Here is a 372-nt window from a genome sequence, read left to right as displayed (position 1 = left end):
TCTTAATTTCAGACTTACAACGCTGTATATCTGTTTTTTTTTTCCCTATTTGAATTGCATAGATTCGTTTTCTATTTGGAATGGGGCAGACGAAGTAGAGAACAAGATGAAAGGAACTCATCGAATAAAACCAAGAACGCAAAAGAAAACGAAAGAAAATATTTACAATAGACGAAAATAAAAAAACCCTCACTTGTGGCCACAGACTTCATAGCGAGAGGAGTCCCATGAGGTGTTCATGTGCGTGGGCCGCTCGAGATGGCCAAACTGGATGTCGAAGGAGGCGTTTCTGGCCATTACGTTGTGGTCGAACAGCACCTGAGGGGGAAGGGGGGGGGATGGGTGCAATAGGAGTTTTTTTTAGATTTTATT

At 42.2% G+C, this 372-nt stretch overlaps 1 protein-coding gene across 1 annotated transcript in view; it reads right to left on the bottom strand.

The window, feature by feature from the left end:
• The window catches only part of LOC119592397 (alpha-mannosidase 2C1-like), a gene marked incomplete in the record, with an annotated part of 33,450 nt that overhangs the window by 3,382 nt on the left and 29,696 nt on the right, over window positions 1-372 (bottom strand). Inside the window, 1 exon segment of the mRNA XM_037941219.1 lies at window positions 194-318. Coding sequence (XP_037797147.1) covers window positions 194-318 — 125 coding nt within the window.

Source organism: Penaeus monodon, chromosome 30, assembly GCF_015228065.2.
Source record: "Penaeus monodon isolate SGIC_2016 chromosome 30, NSTDA_Pmon_1, whole genome shotgun sequence".
Taxonomy (NCBI): Eukaryota; Metazoa; Arthropoda; class Malacostraca; order Decapoda; family Penaeidae; genus Penaeus; species Penaeus monodon.
This window is presented reverse-complemented; position numbering and strand designations above follow the sequence as displayed.